The sequence below is a fragment of the Morone saxatilis genome, unplaced genomic scaffold (assembly GCF_004916995.1).
Source record: "Morone saxatilis isolate NCDOM2014 unplaced genomic scaffold, NCSU_SB_2.0 Contig12, whole genome shotgun sequence".
Lineage (NCBI taxonomy): Eukaryota > Metazoa > Chordata > Actinopteri > Moronidae > Morone > Morone saxatilis.
Window position 1 is genome coordinate 23,750,596 of NW_023339674.1, and position 22,643 is coordinate 23,773,238.

The window sequence follows — 22,643 nt, forward strand, 5'->3', positions numbered from 1 at the left end:
CCCTCCCTCCCTCCCTCCCTCCACGTCACAGGCCTTTTAAGGGCTTGTCACTTCTACAAATCAGCTCTTAGAGCTCTTAGAGCTCCTCACATTTAAATTGAAAGCCGTTGCATTATCTAGCTTAATTTTAAATGTCTGTTTAAGTCCTTACCCCCGCCCTCAATGTCTCCTGCAGCATGGCTGGTGTAGTAAATATGAGGCCTCATTGTTTATTTATGCGCTAACATCAATTGTAGTGAAAACTGCTGAATTATTGATGCTAAAATGCAATCTGAATATTGGCCCTGGTGCTTTAATTATAGCAGAGAGAGAATGATTAAATAAACAGAGAAGCATCCCTCAGTGGGAACAGTCTCAGGATGCTTTTGTTATCTCCGTGAGTGAAATAAGGAGAATTATCCTGCTGCTGAGGCACTTTATCACACAAACATTCTCATTTCTTTTGCTCAAACAGAATTTGGACGGTCTCAAATAACACAGACGTACTGTAGGATAACAGCTCTCAAAATCAATATACCTCATGTCTCCTCAGCAGCACAACATAGATTGAATATAGAAACACGGTGTGGTTTAGCAGAGAGAAAATGAAGCAGTCACTGCTCATACGGAAACACCGGGTTATCTACCGACCGTTGTTTTGATTATGTGCGATTTTGCCGTGACATAATTGGTGTTGTCCGCATTCATAGCGTAGGACATTTGATGCTCAGTTATTAAGCTTTCTTCCCAGCTTCTTCCTAATCTCTTTGTTCAGAACAGACAAATTACCTCTCTCATACAGAGCTGCTTTGACCCAGGGGAGGGAGACCCTCCCAGCGTCAGTCACTTTAATTAGCCCCCAAGTAGGAGTTTGCAATTACTAATAGACTGGAGCCCTCCTAGTGATTTGAGGGATGAAGGGAAAAGTAAATCGCCCCTTAGAATCATAAAGGAAAAAAAAAACAATTTTTCTGTTTCACAGGACTGAACACCTCCTGCAGTTATGTTGGAGCGTGGTTATAATTATACCAAAGAGAATCGCTTCATGGATGCACTTTTAAGTTAATGCAAAGTAAATGGGACACCAGATGGTTTTCAAAGCCTGGCTGATCAATAAATTAAACACTGGTGCTGGTGGAAAGTTGATTCATCAGGGTGAAACATTTATGGCATTTTGTGAATTGATACTCTTTAATGACGGCCCAAATTCTTAAACTGTTTTATTTTTTATCTCTCACTATTCAGGTGTGTTAGGCAGGAGCCGCGCAGGAAGCAGGATGTGTGCCTTCATTTTAGCCCTTACTCATTGTCACCCGAGACAGCGTGGATCAGCAGCACCCCAGCCTTTTAGCTGTGCTCCCAGGCCCTTTGTCCCAAAGGAATCCTCAACCCATCTTACCAGTAACCTGACTTTTATTTCTGCAACCCATGCCCAACACTCAACCTTCAACCTTGGTTTTTCCCCAAATATGGGTGGATACTTGCACTTAACACACCTGAATCTGGACGCTGAGGACTCCATGACCTTGGAATAAAACATAGACCGGAGCCCGATCAGAATCCAAGGGGACTCTTCGGGAAGAGAAAATTAAATAACACAAGAGGACTTTGTGACTGAAGTGAGGGAAAGAGAAAAAGACTAATGAGGTTAAAGAGATGCAGACTTTTCAACTCTGCATATTTGTTTAAAGACATTTGGGGGGAAAACCGGGACCTTTTCATTTTTCCTCTCTTCCTTTTCTATCCTCATGTCCCAACAACATGGTGTTTCCACTTTATATATTTTAAGTGTTGTCAAAGGGGAATGTGTTTCTTTTTTTTTTTCTTTGGTGGTATATATATATATATAAAAATGGGGTTTAAAACAACAAAAAAAAAAATTCTGTGGCTTTTTGTGGAAAACAAATCATGAACACTCTCTTGGTGTATTTGTAAAACTACCATGTATGTACAGTATGCATGTAAATGTCGTTGTCCAGGCGTGGCTACAGTACATCTGACCCTCCGCACTCAGCTCCTGTCCTCCCCTCTCCCCTCCAAACCTGAACCCATGGAAAACTGAAGAAATTTGCTCATAGTCAGTAATGTAGAGATCATCACCAACATATAAATGCTGAATGAAAGAGAAGTTTATTTGTGATATTTTCCGAGACATTTGCTCCAGTATGGTGTATTTAATTAATAAAAATATTGAAGATTTAAAAAGCCTCCTTAAATTCATTGTAAAGCTTCAGAATCTGTGTTATTGAATAAACTTGGGTTTATAGATTGTTAGTGCTCTTCTTCTCGCACTAAGCATTGTGCTAATACTGTCTTTTGAATCCTTTGTTTTTACCAATGAAGCTTTGTCAGAATGACATAATTACCACAAGATCCCATTCGCCAAGTGCCCAAGAATGTATCTGTCATGCAAAAGGCTGATATGTAGTGCACTACTTGTTTGTCTTACCAGTGAAAATCATCTATTAAAGATTCCGCAGTGCTGCCATTCAATTTCCAGCCTAGCAATCATCAAGGCGCATGATGAGCGTCTAACCGAAAATGGATAAACATGTATCCTCTCTTTCTGTTCAAATGACCGTTTGCTATTCATCACTCTAATACCTGACAGAAATGGAGGAAAATGTCCCTTTGAAGATTCAATTACTGCAGAGAGGGAGAGAGGTGTCTCTTTGGCAGGCACAAATTGAATGGGCTATTTGCAGAACAAATTGGTGTTTGAAGTCCTTGCAAGACCTAATAGGTCTGAAGGAGGAACCCGGTAATGGCTGATGCGCTTATCTGTGGAGTCTAGGCCCCTCATGAGCCCGCCGCCGACGCTGAAACAATGCTGCTGTACAGGATAAGACTTTAATGCAAAAATCAGCTCAAATAGAAAGAGTAAACAGACTTTTGTGTTTTTAAATGCTACAAAAATCTTGCGAAGCCAGAAGAAACCGATCGGTTTTGAATGCCAATGTTTCTGAAAGCATCTCCCATGGCTGAGTTCCATTTAGCTGCTCAGACAGCAGACCTGCCCCAGAAGGTTCATACATACAAAGAAAGCATGTCAGAAATATAATTCGGTTTGCATTTTGAACAAGTGGTAGCTGCCTAAGAGCTTTCTAACTTGCATGGATTAACTTTTCTAGATCATGTTTGGACAAGAGTCTCCTTACTGTAGCAATATCTTTTAGATGATAAAAGTTGATGCTGTAACTGATTTAGACTGCTGAAATTTAGATCTAAGTCCAAGACAACGCCCAGATTTGTGGCCCGATGCACAGATGTTACAGGTGAAGAGTTCAGGTGTGCAAAAAGATCACGCTCAGCAATTCAGCAAAGGGTGGCACCAACTATTTAAATAGAGCAAATTTAAGACAGGAGTTTGGATGATAAATGCAATTCTTAAAAAACTAAATGAATACAACAAATATTGTTTAGTTTGACACCCATACTCCCCCTTCATATAGTTGGGAAACATTAGTGGTGCCAAAGTGAACTTAAGAACCTCACTCTTGGAGCTGAATCTCATTGCAAATGTACAAAAAACAATATGGTCAGATTTACAAAAAATAAAACAATCTCTGGGGATAATTCAGCTTTTTCACGTGGCATTCAAATGGAGCTTTGGCTGGAGGTTCTATGAACCACTTAAAACTGGAATTTGGGGAAATAGCTATGTAAACATCATCAAAATGTAGTCAGCATTAATACTTAGAGGACTACAAAATGCTTCAAAAACATCATCCTCATTTAGCTTAACTGCTGCATTCGATTTAAGGTCTTTTAGGATGATTTGATATGAATTATGAAACATGTCACAGGCATCATCCATGGTTGATGTTTGGGAGGTGGTAACCAGAGGAGCAGATCATGCATTCCACTTTCACCTGCTTATTAAATGACTCTCAGGCCAAAGAAGCCTTTGAGTATCAGATTTTTAGAAAATGAATTATCCTTTAAGTTGATTTTGGGTTTGATTTAGCTTTTAAGTGACCTCAGTAATCCACATTATAACAACACTGTTCCGTGCTACACTAACGTTGGCCTTTTCCATTATGAAATCCGCTTGGTTCCATTAAGCTGTTTACTCACACACACATCCATGCACACATAAACACACACGTACACACACATAAATATACGTAAGCTGTACACACGTGACGCACACACACACATTTCATATACATCATCAACTTATTGAACAAGTCAAAAAGCTCAGTTCCAGACTCACTGAAATTATATATATAAAAAAACTATTTACACATAATCCATATGTGAGAATTTGCTTTGATGTGGCAAACCAGAGTGTGGGCTAATGGATCTCACCCACAACAATGGAGCACACTTAAATGGCATGTCTGCCTGAGGGAAATCACTTTGCTTCAACTCCAGCTCCTTCCTGCTCTCACTGGGGAGTCTGCTGATGCACCACAACTGGATTACTTATGATTAGTCACCTTGTATTTATTTGTAATTAGTTTATGTCTTCATTCTGCCGCAAGTTTTTGATCGTCATTAATCTCAGTGTGATTGGGAGATTTTTATGGAAGAGCAGATGTTGTTTTCTGCATGATGGGCCGTGCAAACCGGGGGAACTTTATTCAGAAATCTGCCAAACTAGTTTTTTGTTTACTGTATCAGAAACAATATACATAACACCTTCCAGATGCTTTCTGTTAATAACTTCAACACATTTTATAGATTTATTTATTGGACAAAGTATAAGGTTTATGACCTGGGAAGAGGCAGTGTTTTTGTCTAAAACTCTAAAAATAAAGGCCTCAGTGCTTCCAAATTCATGAACTGAACCAAAAGCCTCCAGTGAATATGAAGCCATTATATTATATATTATATTATCCTGCCTACAATCATAAGCTCCATCCATTTGAAAAACTATTTACATACAGGAACAAATCTTAGTGGAACAGCAGTTTGGCACCGCAAGTGGTGATTTGTACTTTTACCATTACTTCCACCACTGAAGTTTAGAGGAGAGTGAGCTCCTCGTGTCTGTTTGATGGTAAATTAGAAAATGGTGCAAGGCTACAAGGAGAGAAAATGTCATCTGTAAATCAGTAATGTTACTGTTAATGTATGGCACTTTATGATGCTTGGGGCACACTGGCTATGAATTATATGAAACTACATAAAGGTAAAGCTAACTGTATGTACCGTACACTGGTACAATACAAAGGAACTACAAGTAAAGCCTTGCAACTGTGCTGACTTTGTATTTTATTTTGGTAAAAGTTTCAGACAACACTCATGCTTGTTTTGATGGCCAGTTTTGAATGAAAAGACACGTCTTAACAGTTTTCGTTCTGCAAAAGAGTAACATTTCTAAGAAATGACAAAATATTGTTGGGCTGGAGGTGTGAATACAGACCAATATTCATTCAGTCTTTTGGAGCAGGCACAAAAGAAAGTTGATATAAATCAAAAAGACTGCTTAATGTGACACACAGATAAATATGAAGTTTTAGTTGGCATTCAGTAAACTTGGTTGCCTGTGTGAGCCGTAGCTGAATTCAGCCAACTTGAGGAACGTATCTTCAAGCTGAAGTTTCAAAAAGTTTGTCATTCCAACTGTACAAAATACAGCTGACACTAATTCAGGACCAGGGAATGAAAACGGGGGGGGGGCGGTATCTTTAGGACTAAATGGGTCATGATGACGCAAACAACGCCACCACTGTCATCACATTTCAATTCAAATGCTCGTGCACAGAAATAAATGACATTTTATTATGTATTCCTATGGGATAAAATAACTAACCCCTAGTGACTAACCACTAAATATAGATTGATACAGAAATGGCTGTATCTCAAACGCTACAGTGAGTTATATCAAATGGTACCACTGGAATTAAATCAACTTAAATTTCAATAATATGTACTTTGATTGTGTCATATGTAGTCCCATGTCTCGACAGTTTCCACAGCAAATTTTGCGTTTTCATCTCTAACATTCTGTGGGGCTTATTAAATATAGTCTTTGGTCATTAATGGGTTAAAACTGTTATAGTAGAACTCAAGTAGAAAGAAATCTCTCGTTTCCTAGAATGTATCCGAAATTAATTAATGCTGTATTAGCCATTTCCTGTATTTCTTAGCTAGAACTTCCTCCATTCCACCATTACACTCTCATTTCTTTATTTGTTCCTTCATTAGCTCGTCCATCCATCTGTTTTCTTGGCCAGTCTTGATCAGATTTTGCCAAAACCTGTGAAAATTATGCATCTCACCATTGCGTTCCAGCATTTCTGTAATTACACTGATTAGGTCCAAGGGGTTTTGTCTGTTCCTTTGTTCACTTGTATCTCATAAACCATTTATCAGGTTTTGACAAAACTTGGGCAAGTGAAGCATCTCATCACCACAGTTTCCCAGATTATAATGATTATAGGTCATCACATTACAATACACAGGTATTTACTACTGACTGGCCAGAGTCAGTCTGTTTCTGCATTTATTCAAATGGCTGGCTGCTCTAACATATCAAATAATAACATGAATTCTAACATCAGCCAGATCTAGACCTTCTATAGATACATGAGCATGGTATTCAGGAGGAAAGAAACCAAGCTTTCAATGAAACCTGAGGCCCCTTAAAACACCATAATGGTGTGAAATGTGGTTCATAATTGTCTTGTTTCAGCCCACCGTGGAATCAGCAAACAACTTAAAATAGTGCCTGGGCCAGGGTGCTCAGTTACTTAGCAGGGTGTTCAATAACACAGAGAGGGACATGCAAATATTGGTAAGGCAATTATTGGCAGTCATGTTTGGCCTAAAGTAGCAGGTAACTCTATCCTCTCCATTATGTATGCTGTGAACTCTGGTGCAAGGAGCACCGTTAAAGCTTTGCTTTTTACTGTTAAAAGGCTTACCTCCTGACGAAAAGAGGCTCACTTTACGCTCAGATGTCCTTCTCAGTGGAAATGCACTCGTAATGCAACAAGAGAAACAAAGAACCTCCTGCCCTCAGGACTCTTATCTTCTTAAAGCCACATTTACTCAGTGGACATTGTTAACATGCAGTACTGTTTCTTAAAAAAAGAGAAACAACAAATAAATGAATCTTTTCACATTTTCACATAGGAAACTTTATCTTAGATTTCCTAAAACATATCCAAAATATTAGTTGCCCCTTTTTTCTTAAACAGAACTTCCATATCACAATGACATCAACGACTATTATGAGATAAAGAAATTTAATCGGTTTATAATCAAGTAACTGCATCATCTTTTTCATTGAAAAAATAAATACACAAAGGGAATGGGACATAAATGTTTATTTCACTAGAGAATATTACAAACATGACATCTGGGCTTGGATTGCTTTTATGAGACGCTATTGAAAAAATGAGCATAAATATAAAAGGAATGAGATAGTCAACACTCATGTTATGTTTACCCCGCCACACACACACACACCCACACACACACGGACACACACATTCCCCTTTTACTGGTTTGACTTTTAAAAAGCATTCCTTGTTCCATTTTCCCCCATTCTCCTCAAGAATGTAGTAACAATAATAATGCATTAAGTGGACTGAGTACTCTAAACACTCAGAGCTTCCTCTCACAGTAAGTGCAGAACCAGTTTGCCTGCTGTTGAAAGCATCTTACACAGAGTCCTACAGAGAGTGAAGAGTTTGCCCCGGCCCCCCCACCCCCACCCCTCTCTTTCTGTCTCACACACACAGACACACGCAATACACTCCTAAACACTGACTGTGATGAGCCAAAAACACACTGTCAGACGCAGGGTCTCGCACTGTCCGGTGAATCAGAGGACCTCAGCATGTGATATCATAGTTTTTTGCGCAGGCGTCCTGTGATGCCTGCAGAAAAAGTCCCATCTGAGATCCAGCGCACATCATGCTCCTGTCTGCTGGAGCCACCAGCATGGTGCGGCTCGGAGCAGGGGGTTAAATCCCCCATAAGAACACCAAAAGGTCACCAAATGCTGTTGTTTATCAGTCATCCTAAAATGAAGCACTGAGTGGGTATCCTGTGGATTGATTTTAGCCCCTTTGTGCCTGCAGCAAACACACCATAATGACGATTCCACCACTCCTTTTTACATAAATACTGTGTGAAAAAGATAAGTATGGATGTAGTCTTAAGGTATTCCATGGACTGATTACTTAACATGTTAACAATCAGTACTTTGTTAATTGTTAAAGGTAATGTATACAGAATTATACTAGATGTTGCACTAGAGCACCGGTATCTCAGACCAAAACTCCTTTGACAAAACCAGTACTTTTACCTTGCAGATAATCATAAAACACACTTCAGACTGGACAAAAAGAAATAAAACTCTACAAAAGCGTCTTTGTTAGTTGCAAACATTGATTTGAATAAACTAAACCCTTAATTTACAGTTAGATGGGAAAATATTCACAACGTAGCCAATCCTTGGGGACAAATGTGCCCATCAAAGTACATCCACTAACAGTTCACGTTTCTGCCACTGACAGGCTCACATTGTTATTCTAAGGGTCCGAAAACATTATAGAAAGAGTCCCTACAGAGACAGAGCTTTTCTTTAACCAGAAACAGCTGTTTGCCAGACCAGAATCTGCTATCACTCACTACCAGACTCCATAGATAAAAATGCTATTTTTACCTAGTAGACCATTGTAACTTAATTTAAAGTGTAAAGACACTGAAATAAAATTCACCAAAACTATCTTTGTTGGTCATTCCACTGTTCCAACAATCACCAACTCAAAGAAAAAGAAAAACAACAAACAACAAAGACAAACAGCTGTTTACACAGCATTAGAGGCAGGGCTGCGTTCATTCATATGAATGCTGCTGAAGTTTGACTTCCTGGTTTAAAATAGCCAGTTCTTCTGCATTTGGTTCCACATTGAGCGGCCACTATGTCATATTAGCTTCAAATATTGCTCTTCCTGAGTCCACCTATCACTATCACTATCTTGACATAGCAAATAGGTCTTCCAACAAAATGCTGAATTTGAGCAATAAAATAACACAATCTAAATTCTAATAATAAAAAAGAAAAGTAGTAAGTCTTAAGTAATATTAAATATTATTATTAAATATGGCAAATGCTGCTTCAAAACAGGCTACACGAGATGAAATCTCATATCAACAAAAAGGACTGCAGCTTTAAACAGTAAATTGCTGTTTCTAAGTAAAAATAAACAATCTTCTGATTTGATTTAAAAGAGCTGGTCTGGGCTGGACCAGAGATATTGTCTTTTTTATTCAATGCATTATTCTTCCTTGTCAAAACCTACATTACCCACAAAGCAACGTTACCGCCAACACTTTAGTAGGAGACTGGGTGTCTCAATACTAGCAGTGGCTAATTTAGTTTGGAGTCTGTAGCCTCAATGGGGAGCAGGCTACAGAGGTAGCCCCACACAGATTCATTCAGTTTATTAGTGTTCAGCCCTAACCAACGCTGCCTCGAGTGACATCACTTGAGGACATTTATCAGACCATATGGCTTTATTTGATGGGACAGGTGAAGATGGACAGGAAACGGGAACACCCAGGAAGAGGGAACGTAGCAGCAACGCTCTCTGACTGCCGCTCCCCGGCCTGCAGTGACTGCACTGTTAGCTGCTTCTGTTAGCTGGTAGCTGTAGTTGGTGTTAGCGTGGATAGCTAGCTAAACTGGATGGCTGCTAGATAACAACTCAGTAGTATTCACAGTGTTTTTGGCAACTCCTGCAATTCTTTGATGATAATAAACAAGAAGTGATGGGAAAATCTGCTTGCACCCAATTCCTTTCTACAGGAGAGCATGAAACCTTTCCAGCTGTTTGCAGTCCAGATGAGCAGCTCAACAGCACAAGTAGAAACGAGGAATTTCTGAGTCTTTAAAGTTGGAGCCATTAAAGAGCACTAAATCAAGTTGCCAGTTGTCTCAGCAAAGGACTGTGTGATTTGGCATTATCTTTGCAATTACAAGGAAGGGAGTAGGATCTGCGTAAGATCTCTCTGTCTATGCCCTTTACACATCCACACACACACACACACAAAGAGATAGAGAGTGAGAAATATGAGTACTTCAGGCACCAAATATACCTGAAGGATATCCTCTGTCTTTGATTTCATAGCTCTGCACTGCCTAAGTCCTAAATTAACTTAAATACCACAGTAATATAAAAAAGACGGTGGGGATGGTGGGATGTGTTTGAGGTTGGGGGCATTTTGTGTTCATCTAACTTGAGTTATGTCCGTTAATCATTGTTATTTTTGCCCAAAGTGTCATTTATTTTTGCTGCAGTTGTCATATTATATTAAAGGAAGAACATCATGAATGTAAAGAACAACAGATTTCACAAATACCCGCAGACCAATATGCAAAGCATAAGACCTGAAAGTGAAATTTCTGTTCATCCCCCGGTCAATGACCTATACATGTAATTATGGGACCAGTTCAAGCAGCTTCAAATATACCCTGAAGAACGTCCTGAACCATCATTTCATCGCCTCAGAACTTATGTTTTTTTTTTTTAAGGCATTACAGTTCACTGTTTCTTCATATGTCACAAAGATTCCGAATCTGTGACCTGAAACAGCCAGAGGGGAGCGACTTCACAGGCAGTTTCCTCGGGGACTAATGTGTTTTCAGAGCGGCGACCATCTTTTTCGCTGTTTAATGAGCTCAGTCATAAATAAATGCATGGCCTTAATTAGCCTGCGTGTGGCTGGGGCACTGGAATTAGTGTGGAGCTGTGGAGATGGAGGCTCCATGCCTGCCCGAGTTCTTCTGGAGATGGTGATCCGGGCATGGGGAGGTGGCCTTTGAGCAGATGCTCTCACTCTCTGCTGGTCGAGGCTTCCATGATTCCCTCCTTTCATCTAAATCTATTAAGCTGCTTCTCGCCGAGCTCTCCTTGGCCGGTGGAGGGGCTTATATTGGACAGTGGGCCAAACCTGGGCCAATGGCTAATCTGTTTTTTTAAGATGATTAGATCAGAATGATGAAATTAAGCTTGAGTTTAAAGGAAAGTTCTTCTATTTTTGTCACAGGTAATTTATATGTGTAGTTGTTGGAGTGAAAGCACAGGTGAACATTAAAATGATTACCTAATCTGTCTGTGAAATATTGCCCTTTGAATTCTTTTTTGATATATTGTGTAGAAAGCAGTTGTACAATTTAGATGATACTAATCGACATTTCAGGTATATAAATTGCCCAAATTGTACAAAATAGCTCCCTATTTGCTACACAGTGCATTATACTTATACATTTTATTTTTGACAGAGCGATTTCAGACACAGGGCTATAAAGTGCCCTATGGTTAGGACTTGCCATGCTATGTGGAAAAAAACAAATTGGAAAACAAAGTGGGAAAAACTGTTCACGCCCCCCTCCTCATTGTTATTCTGAGTATGAGATACTGGGAATGTCTGACTACGACGCTCCCACCTGACCAAAGGAACAGCTTATGAAGTGACAACAAACTTGTGGCAAAATGGCTATGAAGGATAGCAATGGCATAGCATCTTGTAATAATGCATGGAACTAACCAAGCTGAATGTCTGCCCATATTGTGCAAACGCAGCCTTAACACCTGTCTAATTGCTCATGCAGTGTGCATGGCTGTCATCACATGTCACATGTTTTGATCATAAGCTGGTGAATAAAATATGACCACAATCCATAGTAACAATGGCACAACACCTGAGGTTGATTCAAGCTAACAGCTACACACAATTGGTTGTTTATTTTCTGACTATGAGGTTGAAATGTTATGCTGCTTTATAATAAAAGCAAACAGCAGTGCATGGGGGATACATCCTGTTTGTTACTCAACTGACCAAAAGGGGCACTGTTATAATCTCAACCTCAAGCTCAATGTTTAGCTTCCTCGAAACATAATGCTAAAATTTATAAGTCAAAAAAACATTCATGATCAAGTATCTTTATGATATTAAGTGACACTTTTTTTAACTGTGAAAACAAAATACTTTACTTAAAATAGTTTGATGTAATCCTTCCAACAATTTTTTGAGTCAAAATAACTTACAGTACACATTACAGTGTTCAGTGTGAAAGCACTGGGAATTATCAGATGTCAGTTTCTGTTCAAAACTCCTCAACAAAATCATTCACATGCAAATCTATAATGTAGAAGAAGTATCTTACTACTGCAGATCAGGTGTGGGCAGCTGTAGTGAGAGACAGGACCATGTACAGTACTCAGGTGGTGACAGAAACATTACTAAAGTGGGTGAATGCCTGTTGGGAACGTGGTGACTAATTCCGCTCTCATATTGCATTCTAAGTTACAGTGCAACTATGAGAAGGCTGGGGGCTCCTCTGCTCCGGCACTGGTCTAAACCTGAACACACACTGATGACTAACCAGCCTCGCTCTGATGAAAGCAGAGAGGGGCCTATCATCTCTCTTGACCAGTACATCCGTTGTGCAACATTACTGCTCTTGACCATGTAAACAGCTCCAGTACAGTACACTTTTCCATCTCACCACACATCAACATTTGTCCAAAACAATTTGTGGAGAGTGGCCCCCGGATCAGGATTGTAAAAATACATTAGGAACAGACATTAGTAATATTGCCGGGCCATATGTGTGGCAGACCACTGAGGTCACCTGACACTGAAGGTCACCTTTTTCAGTACAAATTATTAAGTGCTTCCCTTCTAATCAGATGAGACGTCCCACATACTGCCCATGCACACAGCAACCAGTTTATTTATAGGCTCCAAACTGAAATGACCAGTTGGTTTAATTTAATAGTAAGCAATAGGATTATACATGGAAACAAATTACCTAAGTGGGGGTACACGCTACCAAAATCTTTTAACAATGATGGAAACCACGGACATGATGTCTCCCAGTATTATTTCATTATTGGGTTTAGCCTCTGCATCTGTCAGCTAGGCCTGGCTTCTGGATGGGCCCAGCTTGTGTCCAGACTGACGCACAGCTGCTAGCAGCTCACATAGACCCACGCCCCAGCCATCCCACACTCCGGGGTCATGAAGGGGAAGGGCAGCATCCTATCACACCAGCAACCACAGACACAAGGCTTTTACCCAATTACAATTCAATTTCATAGCCCGCTGTGGTCAAAAGAAACTAGTCAGACGTGAAGGTTTCACATGTTTTCCATGCTGTATATCAGGAGGGATGTTTGTCCAACCAACAATGACTTTATCTGCACATCATGATATCTGTTAGTGTGCCTCCCGCATGCTCCTGGTAGTGAACAGAGCATCTCTTCTGGTGTCAAACCTCTTAAAACATGAGTAAGCGTAGACATTATTTAATCTGATGGAGTACAAGGGGCCAACATCAGCACACGAGCAGAAAGCTTAAAGATGTCGTAGTAAACCATTTCTCCACTAAAAGAGTTGTGCTGGTGACAAGATTTTTTTTTTTTTATTATCAAGGAATGCAATTAGACTTCAGCCTTAATATCTCAGAGGCTGTCTCATTCTCAAACTACTCTGCTATGCTTGCCAACTGCAATCAGAAATAACTCTGTCCCTTCAACTTAATGAAAAACAAGTACTTGGCTATAAACTTGTAGTCATCCTCTATCCAATCACATTGTCTTGAGTAATTAAAATGATTAGCTTAATTAGCTTAATTAACTAAATTTGACTACAGGACATGGCCATATGGTGAAGAAAAACAAAGATGGGAGCTAATTAAAGTTAAAATAATGCAGGTTTTAATTAACTCAACCCTTAGGCATCAACATTTTCAAATTTATCCAAGCTGATAATTAAAAAGTCCTCTTGCCCAAGCAACATTTCTTCTCTGAGCTAATTAAATCTGGAAATAAATTAGCAACATGACGCTCCAAATATTAATTCCTGCTAGAAGATGACTTCACTTTCTAATGAAATTAATTAGCTGCACTGGACCCTCAATCAGATGCCAGGCGCTGTCCGTGAGCATAGACCTCATGTAATCTAGCGCCGGGCTAAGGGCCCGAGGGCAGAAATTTACAATTGTAATGAACACTCTTTAACTGTGTGTCTCTCTTAATATACCAAATGAACATGTAGATCTATTTATGCCAAGGGCTTCCTCATTTATAAAGGAGCGGTAAGACCAGCTAGTTAAAACTTTCTTTTTTCAGAAAGAATGTGTAGTGCGAGAGAGCACATAACCACATAGCTGCCAAAAGCAATGCCAAGACCAGCTTCAGCAGCCTGTAAGGTTCCACAGGCTGTGCCTGTGTGTGTGCCAGCCTATTACAGAAGACCCTCATGAATTCACCCCCCTACACTCACTTGGCAGCTTAAGGGGATGACACTGTGGACGGGGAAGATGCTGTAAAATGTATCCGTCTGCATTTTCTAGTCCTTGCTGTCCCCATTGCCTATGCATATAATTTACTGTACATACTGGGGCAGTGTTGTAAAACAAACTTCATTATAGACCATTATGGCTCTGTTTAAACAGATGTCTGGTGTGTGAGGCACCTTAAAAAGTCAGCTAAGGCACGATTTTACCTCATATTCTTATATCTTTAAGGAGACCTTAAGACTTAGCATTGAGCATAAAATAAACACAGTTTACTGCATCAGTGGAAAAGCAGGTTACAACATACTCAAACAGATTTTAAGATTATGATTAAGAAGATAAGATCAAGATGAAATTTTAATGATCCCCAAAGGGAAAGTGCCTAAAAATTAAATAATTACAGCTAAATCCAAAAGTTCTAGTGTGCAGTGCCACCACAACAAGTCAGGTATGATACTTTCTTTGATGGTAAAATATTTCACAAGTTCATATTGTTATCAGAGCTACTGCAGGAAAATAACAATTTTATTATAATAATACAGGCCTCGTTTAAATTCACACAAATAATTCATAAATATTGCTCACTGCATACTCAGGTGGATGTCTTATGTTTATCACACAGGTGGAACAATGTCATTCAAGGGCCTCTTGAATGCATTACTGTTAACAGGATAACATGCAGCCAAACAACAGTTAAGAAACCGTTCTACCTGGAAAGAACAATCAGCACTGCTGTGTTCACTTTTTGTTAGCACTCTGCTGTATTTCCAGTAATTAAGTCAGTTTCACGCTCAATGTCACTGATCAATATGATGCACTTTCTATTATTCAGAGCCTGCTAAGCAGCACATCAGCAACCTGACACACAAACAAAGCTGCACAATGTACAGTAGGTGGCTCTCCAGAGGCTGCACCACGTCCTCTCTCAGACGCTTGTTACAGCTCATTGGGGAAGTGTGGCATGAAGGGCAAACCTTCATTTTACTATGGTGACAGAAGACGCTGTGGCCTTTGTGTGGAGCATGTTGTCTCAAAACAGCCTGCAACGTCTTTAAAATTGAGATAATTGTGTTTACTGGGCATAGAGTGGCTTTCAGTCTGTGCAGACAACAAACTATGAAGAGGAAAAAGCTGCTCTTTTGATTCTGTCAGTTTTTCAATAATTAATGCTCTCCTCTGGCAATTTTGATCTGATATGTAAATAGTATCTCGCCCCATTATGCACAGCATTGATGAATATGACAAAATTCCAGGAGATGACAGTCCAGCTCACAGTTGTGGGCAAACATTACAATACACTAATGACCCGGGCCTTTAATGTCCTCCCATCTGAGACATTAGAGAATTTCAAATTAAAGGTACAGTTGGCTCACATGACAAACTGGCCCTCATCTAAGTGGAATACCCACATCAGTCAGGATGCAGCCATGATGCGCCCGAGCCGAGCTTAAAGCTAGTTATAGCTCACATCAAAGGAACGTCATCATGCCCAACAGCTACCCTTGCCATTTGGATCCCACTGAATCCGATCCTTTAGTTACATTTTTCAAGCTATCTCTCCTCCAGCTTCCACGCTTAAACACCATTAAAATGGAAAATATAGTGTTTTCTGCATCAGGCCCCGGCCTTCATTATTTCACAGACTTGTCCTTGTTATCTTGATCGCAGTAAACAAGCAGCATATACTCCTCTGAATTCTCAGCTCTAGTGTGGAGTTGTCTGACAAAGTGGTCAAGAATGTAGACACAATTAGTGCTTCAAAGAAATGTCTAGATATCAACGAGGTGGTGCAATGACCTTTAAAACAAAGAATTCTAAACACTGGGATCATAGAAATGCACTGGCTGCTGCCATAAGGGTCTAACTCGTTTATTTCAGGTGTTTTTCATATGTTCTGCTTTGAGGAATAATAAATCTCAATGCTCTAATCATGCTGCTCAGGGCTGCGATTCTTCCCTTAGATATTAATAACACAGAAAAATATACAGAAGATTGGGTCAAATGCATACAGCTTTTAGAAACGATGAAGCATCTGACGATGATTGTTAATTTGATGTTCTGAGAGCTACTTTTCCTAATTACCCTGCTGTGGATTATATTACGAGAGAGATTCAGCTTTTACCCCACCTTTTTTGACACAGATTCTCTTTAAACTAGCTGAACAGAGCATGACTGTGATTAACTTTAAAAGGTCATTTAAAATAGCTTTCAGGAACCATGTGATGAAACCTGGTTGAACGTTTCTAAATGATGTACTCGGAAATGAAGACACTACACCAGTCTTGCCCAGCGACCCCAAAAATACACTTTATGCTTTAATAACCCCTGACAGCATACAGAAGTCATTTCCAGACCTCCTGGCACATGTACCTGCAGAAAAAACAAGCTGTCTTCCAACAATAATACATCAAAATTTCCTTAAATGAGTCTTAACATGTCTCCAACTGCACCTTTCGTGACCTACCTCAGACATGAGAGGTTAATCCATGACAGGGTTAAAAACTTATCTGGCCTTTCTGGTCACATAACATCCCAATTACTTTAACAATCTCACAGTGAATGGGGGGAGAGAGGGAATGAAAGAGATGGGAGAGAAGAGAAATACAATAGATAAAAGTCTGTCTCAGAGTAAAAGATAAGTTCTTATCTTAATCTAATGACTCCACAGCCTTAATTTGTCAGACCTGGCTTGCCTGGAAGGAAGAAAAAAAAGAGTTTCTTGTACACAGTGTTAATAAGGGACATCTCTCAAGTCTCAGTGTCTGAGAGCGGAGGAGAAAGGATCATCGGCGGAACATTCGGTGGCAACGGCGAGATGTGCTTCATTCCGTGGATGTAGTTTTTATTTCTGCTAACAGTTGCTAATTAGCACCTTATCACCCTCCAAGTAGCTCTATACTGTGGAGATGCCAAGCACTGAGTATTTATAACCCAACTCCAGTGACTGAGGAGATAAACAGCTCAGTGTGGCCAATGGCCAGATCAAACATTTTGCTGGTGTTATGAAACTATTTAGCTGCATTATTCTACACATAATGTAGGATTTATAAAGAAAACAATGCCTTTTAGATCAATTTCACATGCACTCACTACTCCAAAGGGCACTCGGTTGGATGTATGAACATAAGCTTTTAAATTCACTAATTATGCTTAAAATCAGTTTATGAGTAAATCAGGTCACACCTTCATAATAAGCACAGTTACCAGTATTCCACTGTTAAATAACATTGAGTATTTACTAAGATTTTACATTACAAAATGTAAATCATTGCAAAATGATTCAGGTAAAGCCCCTGAACGCCCCCTTAAATTTCCTTTTACCGTTACAATGGAAGAAGTTCTGGCAACCACTGCTGCCAGTTTTTTACCGTAAAAATAAGATTTTTTATTTTACAGTGTGTCTCTTAAGATGATGTTCTTTTTAGTCAAACCTCTCCTGTGTTAGCACCTCTCTAATGCTACGAGTGTACTCATCTATTGCATGGATGGACCCCTTTGGAATCAGAATGCCAAACCTGGCAGTGTTGGTGACATGCTTTGCTAACGGAGCTACACAGGATCAGACTGACGGAAATGACATGAAAAAAAACAACATGCCGCTCGAGCTGCAATTTCTTTGATGAGACAAAGAAAATAGAATGCGAGCATTGTGTGAGAGCAAATCTCAATAGATTAATTTGAAGTGTTCACTGAATTGTGATTCCTTTTAATTAATGATAGAATTAACTGCTTTGTTAATGCGTTCCTGGAGGAAATGAGCTGCTGGCAAATTCTGCAGCGAACAAAAGGAGGACACATCTCTCTTGACATTTATACAAGTCTAACTTTGCCAGTGTCAGGGTGCAACAGCTCATGTTGGGAGAAACATAGTCTACAATTTATTTTCTGTTTTCTCGTATTTTTCTGTTGAAAGTTTTCTGAAAAAGTCCACTCCAGATGCACCAAATGGTCTTAAATCTGCGCGTGAGCTGAATAATGAATCCCACTTGATCATAAATTGGAGGCTGATTGTTTGTTATTAGCATAGGTAATTAGCATAGGTAATGCTGTACCATGTGCAAATACTCTGGCACATAGCCAGGAATTGGAGAGATGCCACCAAAAAAGGATAGATAGATAGATAGATAGATAGATAGATAGATAGATAGAAAATTATAAATCATTGAAAAAGTAAACAACCAAATAACAAATGAACAAACAGTGCAAAAAAAAAAAACGCTTCAAGTGAAATGCTAGCCATTACGTGGCCTTCGTAGACAGCTGTATTGATTAGACGCAAAGCCAATTTGACATAGTGGCCGAAACGTATAATTACAGCAATGGCGTCCGTCAAGTGATGCTCGTTTCACACATTATTTATCCATCAGTTAACATAGGACTAAACTGGATGACTTTACTGTACCACCAAGTCAGCTGTTAGCCTGAGGCTGCAGAGCCACCATGATTGAAGAAAACAATGTCAATTTTGCAATGTATTTTACAATAAAATTATGTGGGTTGAATTGCACTTCATTCAAATGAATTATATGTTAGTTGTCATTTGCTCAAACTTGATTTTTTTTTTTTAAAGGTGACAGTCTAATCTGTTTACAATCAGTGTTTCTTGCTTCGTTGTACTTCGTTGAGGCGATTTGGTTTAGTGGAATTGGTGAGCACAATTTCACAATTTCAAGCATTAGGAACAATAGCCAAAAGCAAGACCTGAGTTGTAATAAATCAGGATTATCCTTTAAGCTTCTTCCCACTGACTTTAATTTAAAGGACCACTGTGTAGGATATAGTGGAATTTAGTGGTGAAGTTGCAGATTACAGCTAACTGAATACCGTTCACCTTCCAAGCATATATGAGAAACTACGGTGGATGCGAAACTACGATCTAGAGCCAGTGTTTGGTTTGTCCCCTCTTGGCTACTCTAGAAACATGGCGGTTCAACAATGGCGGCCTCCATAGAAGAGGACCTGCTCCCTCTGTAGATAAAAATGGTTCATTCCAAGGAAACAAAAACACAATGAATCTTATTTTCAGATGATTATACACTAATGGAAACATACCTATGAATATCATTTCTGACAATAGAGCCTCCTAAATGTGACACACTGGACCTCTAAGCTTGTCCCCATTGACTTCAATTTAAAATTTCTTGATGTACTGATAGCCCATGAAGAACAAAAATCATAAAAACAAGGTAACATTCAACACAACATGGACCTTTAAGAAAGACTTATAGATACGAACAGCCAAGCAGCAGCAGAGTTGTTTGTGTAAGGAGACATACCATATATTCATGTATATTTAAGGATAAGCATACATACAGAAAGTGCACAGCGAGGTTGCTGAAATAAATATTTTTCTGTAATAAAAGCACCTGACAACAAGCAAATTATTACAGCATTTTGTTTGAATCACTCACAGAAAGCCACTGAAATGTGAAGGAGTTTTTCACAGAACATCAGTGTAACACTTTGACAACATCAGTACACTGTGTGCTCCCTGACAGCAGCATCAAGGTATGTTTGGAGCGGATTCCATGTTTCAGAAGATTTTCTTTTTGACAGTGTACTTTGTGATGATTTTGTGTTCGACAAGACATAGAGACAGAAAATCACTGAGATTTCAGGAACAGTGATATTGGAAGTGGAATTGAGTATTACAGGCTACATCCCAGCAGTGGCTTTTAACACATACTAAATTACTCTGCGTCCACGCCCAAACTCCATATAAATCCATCAAAAGCAAGAGGGAGAAAAAAAATATCGGTGCGAGAGGTGAACTCAGCACTACATTTTTTGATCCAGGCATTTAATGAACTATTTGGAATGTGTCTCTCCAGTGAGTTCAGATATGCATACTATAGTGAGAGCAGATTTCGAAGGGGTGTTTATTCAGTAACAGCCGCATGTTCCACTGGGTATAATATAACAATTCATGTCCAAATTAAACAGACGTTTAACTCATATGGATTTCAAGGAAGGAAAACCATCCCTGGCTCCTTTGGGACCATGATTTCAAGATGGTTCACCTATCAGGCAAGGAGGAACACATGTTCACGCAAATGTCACCTTGTGTGAGTAGTGCTACCCCCACCGACCCTCCCAAAAACAAACAACAGCTGCATATTCTATTCAAGAGCAGGGCAACGGGGCATCCATACGAGCATAATATCACCGAGCAGGCCGTTCCTTGCACAGGCCTGTCGAGCATGATGTACGTAGCGGACCGGTATCTTCCCCACCAGAGCTCAGATTGTTTTGATATTTTTATTAACATGTCCTCAATCATAAATCACCCCGGGGAAGTGAGGCCGATCCCTCCTCTCTGCGCAGCATCAGATTACAGGTAGAAGACAAAGTTATCGGACACCTTGCCACGTGTCTTGCGTTTAAGCTACAACACTTCCTCCTGTGTTCGCGCATAAAGACTTAAATTCAGTTATACATTCAAACATTAGAATGGAGTGGAATACAATATACATAAAATTATGTAAATAGACTTTCCCATATAGTGGCTAGGATTCAAAAGCAGTCTTCTATCCTTCATCTGTTTTTATCGAAGCTCGAGACAAAACCAGTTGGACAGGCAGTAAGCACTTCTTGCAGTGTCAGGATTTGATGTCATATCGCTTTAAATAACCTCGGAGGACATTATTTTGTGTTATTGTGCGTCTTGTGATGTTATCTGCTCAAAAGGGGACGTATTAATGCATTGTTTAAGCACAATACCGTGTCCATTTGCATCACAATAAGACTCCACACTCCTCTTTTTTTTTTGGACTTCTCAGCAAGCCAACCACTGAATGCCCCCGACTCCGCTCAGGCCGAGCAACAGCCGAGCCGTTCTGCAGCCACACACATCTTCATGTCATACTAACTTGCCAGTGTGCGCAAAACTGTCAGACTCTCTTAAAGGCTCTAGATGCTATGTGTAATTCCTTTAACACAAGGCCATGCAGATATTCTTATCATTGTTGTAATGGCGTGCTCATGCCACCCTGCATCCAGCGAGCTTGCACAAGGCAGCTGGTAATTCATTTAATTTATTCAACTCGACCCGCAGTGGATCAGACCGCGCTACTGTTGTGTCGACGGCCAGAATACATGGCCGGACACTCAGCAGCCTTCGTCCTTCAGAGGTGATGTCAGGGTCATATGTGATTGTATCACAGGCTAGAAAAACATCATTCATGATTTCCTATCTGCACCAAGGTACTCTGATTTCATTCATAGGGAACACTTGGAGGAGAGAAAACTCTTCAAAACTGTGGTGATTTATGTAAAGCTGGAGAACTGATGAATCGCAGATAATCAGCTATTTTCCACTTTTAACTATGGCCTGTCTTGATGAAAGCCTTTTTTGCCATCATCAGAACAGAGATTGCCTTTGTTTGTTTAATATGTAAACACCATCTGTATTTCGTTTAATCCTCCTCAACAGGTAGTCAACTCTAAAGCAGATCCCCTGTCACTCACAACCTAGGACATTTGGCACTCTGACACGCTGATTCAAATCTGTGTGTTGGTGCTTCAAAGCAAATATCTTGTTCACATGTGGTCTGAAGCACTGTGGGTGTATTCAACTGAATCTTAGTCAGTGCAGAGCGGGAGATTTATCTCTCCTGATGGATCTGGCCACTCATTATGAGGTGGACTCGTCTAATGAGCTCTGATTTCACAAAGGCCTTGGCTTGAGTTCAATCTAATACGAGTGTGGGGCATTAATAAGTTGAGTCATGTGAGGAAGCTCAATACAAAATTTCATTTGGAAATGGAATTATTTTCATTTTTCAATTTGACAATACATGCATTTTACATACAAACTTTGTACTTTATAGATACACATTGCACATTTTTGACTCTAAAACATACTTAATCAGTGTCATAATGTGGGTGTAGTGATGGTCTGCTCATTACTGAACTGAATGACATGATTTCAATTATATGCAAACGTAAAAAATCATCATTTCTGTCTGAAAAGCAAATTCATCCTGCTCTTCACACCTTCAAAGGCAATGGGTGGTCAGTGTAAGGGTATAGGAAACGAATAATCACTTAAAGGACCAGTGTGTAGGATTTAGTGGCATCTAGCGGTTAAGTTTCAGAACTAACAGAACACCACTGGCATATGTATTTGACAACCTGGGAATGAGAACAGGCTGTGAAGTGTGTAGAGAAACTATGGCCGCGAAACTTGTGAAAAAAAGTGAAAAAGGCCCTATCTACAGCCAGCGTTTGGTTTGTTCATTCTGGCCTACTGTTTAAACATGGTGGTTTATCATGGTGGACTCCATGGAAGGCAACTCAAGGCATCTGTAGATTAAAATGGATCAATAAGGTAATAAAACCAATTATTTCTATATTCAGCTGATTATACACTAATAAAAATCTACCTATGAATATT

The 22,643-nt window shown here is 39.7% G+C and overlaps 1 protein-coding gene across 1 annotated transcript in view; it reads left to right on the forward strand.

Moving 5' to 3' along the window:
- lmo4b (LIM domain only 4b) overlaps positions 1–2,398 on the forward strand; it is a gene marked incomplete in the record, with an annotated part of 9,958 nt that extends 7,560 nt beyond the window's left edge. The window contains 1 exon segment of the mRNA XM_035653919.1: positions 1,225–2,398. Within this exon segment, the coding sequence (XP_035509812.1) occupies positions 1,225–1,233 (9 nt within the window).
- Positions 2,399–22,643: the final 20,245 nt, after the last annotated feature.